The sequence below is a fragment of the Pongo pygmaeus genome, chromosome 2, assembly GCF_028885625.2.
Source record: "Pongo pygmaeus isolate AG05252 chromosome 2, NHGRI_mPonPyg2-v2.0_pri, whole genome shotgun sequence".
NCBI classification, from domain to species: domain Eukaryota; kingdom Metazoa; phylum Chordata; class Mammalia; order Primates; family Hominidae; genus Pongo; species Pongo pygmaeus.
The window spans coordinates 41,494,404-41,500,403 of NC_085930.1; the positions used below are offsets into that span (position 1 = coordinate 41,494,404).

General features: G+C 36.0%; 1 protein-coding gene across 2 annotated transcripts in view; it reads left to right on the forward strand.

Annotated features, from left to right (window-relative positions):
• Nucleotides 1-5,531, forward strand: part of LOC129034138 (T-cell receptor-associated transmembrane adapter 1) — a 31,961-nt gene extending 26,430 nt beyond the window's left edge. For both annotated transcript variants that reach the window (XM_054483725.1, XM_054483727.1), the window contains 2 exons: nucleotides 427-515; nucleotides 4,869-5,531. In XM_054483725.1, coding sequence (XP_054339700.1) covers nucleotides 427-515; nucleotides 4,869-5,123 — 344 coding nt within the window. In that variant the 3' untranslated portion in view covers nucleotides 5,124-5,531. The remainder of the gene's footprint in view (nucleotides 1-426; nucleotides 516-4,868) is intronic.
• The last annotated feature ends 469 nt before the right edge of the window (nucleotides 5,532-6,000 follow it).

Genomic DNA, 6,000 nt, shown 5'->3' on the forward strand with positions numbered 1-6,000 from the left:
GAACAAATTTCAAAATTGTAATCACTGATGTATGTGCACTGTGCTTTGTGGCACCATGCACCATTTGCAATCTATCTTAAATAAAGAATACTGGCAATCCTTTAACTTGTGAGATCTCTATAACATCTAAATGGTAGTTTAAGACTGTCATGTCCTGCAATGGTACAAGAAAATTCATATGATCTAGTTCTTATTCCAAGGATTTATTTTTATCTTACTAACCCTTTAGCTCAAGAGACTTCACTGACTGATCTGCAGGTAACAGTTTGGGCTTCCTTACCTCTTTCTATCTCCACCAAAAAGACTAGTTAAGTAATTCTTGGGCAGTTTATATTTACAGCCAAATGTTGTTTGGATCATGTATTTTTAATCATACTAGTATTTTTAAATTTTCTACTGTGAATCACAATCTTTTTAATTCCCAAGAACCAATGGATGAAAATTGCTATGAACAAATGAAAGCCCGACCAGAGAAATCTGTAAATAAGATGCAGGAAGCCACCCCATCTGCACAGGTGAGTTTTGTTTTCTGTTTCCACATTTGCACATTTCAAGAGCATAAGAGTAGTACATGATACACATCTGAAATAGCCTATTAGAAATTTTGCAATCAATCAGGTGTCAAGTTCTGGGACCTGAGCTCTAACTCAGGGTCATGTAAACAGAACTCAAACCATATTCAAAGAGTCAAAATTGTACACAAGCACAAAGGCAATAGATTTTAAGGGAATAATGGAATTATTCCTAAGTAATCTATTAAGCTTTTTCTTTCTGATTGAAAATTTTGTGTGTATCACAGGGATAATATAATATAGAAATTGACACATGGATAATGCTCACAAGACCTAAATGTCAGGAATTCAAAATACAGAGCTGGGGTAGGGAGAGGGAGACCTTTAGTTATAAGATAAATTAGCTAGATACAAAACATCATATCCCTATTCTAAAAGGCAGATGACTTTCAATTTTAATACAAGTCCTGTGGCTGTGGTCTTATGGCAAGAGATTGCAAAATATACACACAGTTTATGTGGAGGTAGGAAGGATAAAAACCTAAGGAGAAACATAAAAATACAGGAAGAAATGGATAGCTTCTATTTTTCCTACCACAGTCTGTTCAGCCCCTTCAGTTTTAGTTCTAACTTTATTAAAAGCCATTAGAAATTTTTAGCCTACATGCTCCTGAAATGCTATACATTTCAATTAAAATAGTCTTTCTTCTCCTCTCAGATCCTGTCTTGTTACTGCCTAGAAATGGTAATAGAGCCAGCATTTCCTAAGCAATTGTTACGTGTTGGTCTTGCACTATGTGCTTTATGTGCATTATCTCCTTAGATTCCTATGAGGGAGGCAGCATTATCATTCCCATTTTACAAATGCTCACAAAGGATGAAAACTTGCCCTAGAACGCTTAGGTACCAAGTAAGTAGACAGAATCCAAACTTAGTCCTATCTTATAGAACATTCTCTTCCCTAAAATGGCTCATATCTTGAAAATTTCCCAGTGAGGTAGAATTTTACTCTTTTTCTTTAGATAAATCCCCTAAGAAATCAAATTTTTAAACTTTTTTTTTTTTTTTTTTGATACAGAGTTTTGCTCTTTGTCACCCAGGCTGAAGTGCAATGGCACAATCTCCGCTCACTGCAACCTCTGCCTCCCGGGTTCAAGCAATTCTTCTGCCTCAGCCTCCCAAGTAGCTGGGATTACAGGTGCCTGCCACCATGCCCAGCTAATTTTTGTATTTTTAGTAGAGACGGGGTTTCACCATGTTGGTCAGGCTGGTTGCGAACTCCTGACCACAGTGATCCACCCGCCTCGGCCTCCCAAAGTGCTGGGATTACAGGCGTGAGCCACCGCGCCCAGCTGAATATTTTTTAACTAAGAAACCAAGATGTAGTAGGGTTTGGGAAAAATATACTCACCAAATCTGTCATCTAATGTTTAGTTAATTTTAAAATATGTTTTAGATAAACATGGAAAACCTGCATGATATAATATGATTTGCTAAATCTATGATAATAAAAAGAAAACTTCTCAAAGAAGGTTAAAATACATTATCTGAAGTGTAGAGATTCACAGCACTTTAGTTGTAAAAGTACTGAGAATTCTGAATAGAAGTTACTATTTAATACACATGACTTTATTTGACCTGCATCTGGGTAGCTTTATTTGACCTGCATCAGGCTTTCACTCAAGTGAAAATTATGCAAAGCCTTAAAATGTCTTTAAAAGCCTGCTCTTTTGTAAATTATGTATTTAAAGGTACTTCTAAGAAAATTAGTCTTTTCTATTATACTATTCCCATAAATTTAGTTTCACAAATTAGAGGTAATATCTTCGTATTTGCTCAATTTTATTTCACTACAGTGATTATTATCATAAAAAAACACTACCTAGTTTGCTACTACAATACCTACTTTGTTACTTTGGTCAATCACAAAAGCATAAGGAACTAGGATATTATGCATAAAGCTTGATAGATAAAGTGTTTCTTCGTTGGAAAAAATGTAAATAGGCTCCTTGGCCTTTGAAAATGATGTGCACAGTTCAGAAATTGTAATTTTAGTATCTCAGTTTTCTATTAACTAGGAAGAGTTCATCGGAAAGCCTAGTGATAAAGTGAGTTCACAAGAGTTCCCAAATCCCAAAACATTTGAAAAATACAAGTGTGAGCTTGCTCCTCTTCTCTTCATATCCAAATCTCTAATCAATCTTTTCCTCCTATGTCAGAAGCAACCTCTCTCCTTTCCAAAGCCAATGCTCTTATTCATGATCTTGACCCTTTCTCCTAATTATTTCAGGATCTTGTACTTTCAATTATTTAATTTTTCTCCAGTTTCCATTTTTTTAATGAATCATTACTATTTGCCTACCAATATGTGAAAATCCCTCCAATATTAAAAAAAAAAAACACCTTACTTGAACTGTTTTTCCTTCTAACTTCTAAACTGATTCTTAGCTTCTTCCTCTATTTTTTTTATTTCTTTTGATAGATACACATTCATTTACCCTGGCTATGTGTTTTCCACCCATGCACTTAACTAACACCACACTGTGGAAGAGTCCAGTGACTACTAAACATATAATTTGTGGTCCTTTCTTAGGACTCACATTCTTTAACTCTGCAGCACTTGATAAAGTTGACCAAGTGTTGACCACACATGCATTATTTGGAATGCTTTCAGTTATAAATGAAGAAAACAGGTTGAGATTAAATTAGAAATAACTTGACGACAGTATATGGCAGTGGGAAGAAACTACAGCATGGATCCAGTTAGGCAGCTGTTACAATTTTTCCAGAAATGAGGATTTTAAGAATAAAAAGCTAGACAAAACAACAACAACAAAAAAAAACCACACAGCTGGGCGTGGTGGCTCACGCCTATAATCCCAGCACTTTGGGAGGCCGAGGCGGGCAGATCACCTGAGGTCAAGTGTTCAAGACCAGCCTGGCCAACATGGCGAAACTCCGTCTCTACTAAAAATACAAAAATTAGCCGGGTGTGGTGGTGGGCACCTATAATCCCAGCTACTTGGGAGGCTGAGGCAGGAGAATCGCTTGAACCCGGGAGGCAGAGTTTGCAGTGAGCCAAGATCACACCACTGCACTCCAGCCTGGGCGACAAGAGCGAAAGTCCATCTCAAAAAACACGCGTGCGCACACACACACACACACACAGCAGAGGGCATAAATAGAATCATCTTTTCTATCTGGCAGAGAATATAAAACGTTTCACTCAGCATGAAAACAAGTGCCAATGGGGAGATGCTTACTTATGCATTAGAAATGTTGTTAATCCAAATGTTATTTCTTCACCCTGTGCCCATAAATCAATACAATTTTGGCCTTGTCTTAAAGAGGAATGCTTAATACATAAATCTTTGATTTGTTCAATGGCTGTCTTTAAGTTTTAGTCTACAACTTTTCATAATTACAGTGCTACCTTACTTTTGAACAGTAGTTATAGCTTCTGTATATATTATGTACTAACCATAACAACACTATGATGATTTGCATTTTCTAGGCTAGAAAATTGAGTTTCAGAATATTTTTAAAAACCTGACCAAGATCCCATGATCACTGTATGGCAGAGCTGGGATTCAGTCATAGCCTTTCCAATGCCAAATTCAAGGTCTTGCCTTTAGTATGTTGCTTCCCCTAGATAGCCTAGTTTCCTGTCTTTCTTTAGTATTGACCCAGGTCTAGTCCAGAGAAGCTCACTGGGCCCTCTTGGATGTGAATGGATATCTCCAAGGCCAATCCAAAATGAGCTCAAAAGGGAGCTGCAGAAGGCAGATAAGAAAATAATAGAGAAAGATAAGAAATTTAGTTATTTGCCAGATATCTATCATGTAAGTGAATATTGTTATCTTTATACTTCTGAATCTTAAAAATGTAGAAAAACTGGGGACTTTTGTGGTACCATTAAATGACCAATTGTTAGGTACATGTAAAGTAGACCCTTGTGATTTGGTAAACTCCTTCCTATCATACTTATTCCTACTTTAATAAACTGGAGTATTGTTACTTGGTAAGAGCAACACAGCGCCAGAACTACCTTAGGTGGAGGTGGAGGTAGAGGCAGGTAAGAATCAACCTAAAATGTTCATGTACTGTTAGAGTATAATAAAGAAATAAAAATCTAGGAAAGAGTTTCATCTAAGCACTTTTTGAACTCAACAGTGTTGGCTGACTATAGTTTTCTGTTCTGTTTTCTGTTTTTGTTTTTTGTACTGACAAATTTGGCAAAACAAGGTAGGTGAGGCCTAGAAAACAAGTTACTTGGTTTTCATACGCCACAGAAATTTCCAGAAGTCAAGCTAAAGAACAGGCTAACAATGAAAAATTAACATCCCTTTCTTTTAGGCAACCAATGAAACACAGATGTGCTACGCCTCGCTTGATCACAGCATTAAGGGGAAGCGTAGAAAGCCCAGGAAACAGAATACTCATTTCTCAGACAAGGATGGAGACGAACTACATGCAATAGATGCCAGCGTTTCTAACACCACCTTAGTAGACAGTTTCTCCCCAGAAAGCCAGGCAGTAGAGGAAAACATTCATGATGATCCCATCAGACTGTTTGGATTGATTCGTGCTAAGAGAGAACCTATAAACTAGCTGGACCATGATCTAGTTCAGATTTGCCTCCTGTTGAAGATGGTTTCTAAGAAAACAAAATTTACAGAGGACACAGAAGGACTTGGCAGCAGGGTGATGACCTGATCATTTGTTGATGGGATGGTGGCTTACCTCTTATTCAGAGCTTACACTTATGCATGCCAAATGTAATGCCGTGAAAATCAGTATTTCAAATACCTTAAAAAATGCTAAAATGTAAAAAATTAATGTGCTCACCTCGGCAGCACATATACTAAAAATTAATAAAATCCAGCTTGAAAATTGAGCCTGATAACAAAATTACAAATTCACAATACCTAATACTTAGGGAAATAAAAAAAAATTAAGCTTGAATGTATTCTGGAACACATTAGAAGAAAAATAAAAGCCAATGTGTTTTTTTTTTAATTCTCCTTTCTCACCAATGGGCAATAGCCCATAACTGAAATAAATTTCTGATTGAAAGGTATAGGAAACATTAAAATGCATTACTGAGAGATGTAATATAATTTTCTTACAAAGTATTTTTCCCAAAGATAGCCTTACTATTTCAAAAATTGTCAAATTAGTGCATGCTCCTTACAACAACAAAAAAATATCAAAAAGGGTTTAGGAATTCTACTAGCCAAAGATAATCACTTGGAGAAACTTTCTATATAGCCTTCTAAATATTTTTCTGGACATGCTTACATATGTACATCAGTTGTTTCTTTTTTTTTTTAACCAAAAATGTGGTTTCTTTTGTACACATTACTTAAACTTTCTTTTCACTCAACAATATATTGTGGATTTATTTTCACTGTTGTATTTAACTATATATAAATACACATATATTGTAATTTTAATGTCTGCTTAGCACCCCACTGATAACCAAATC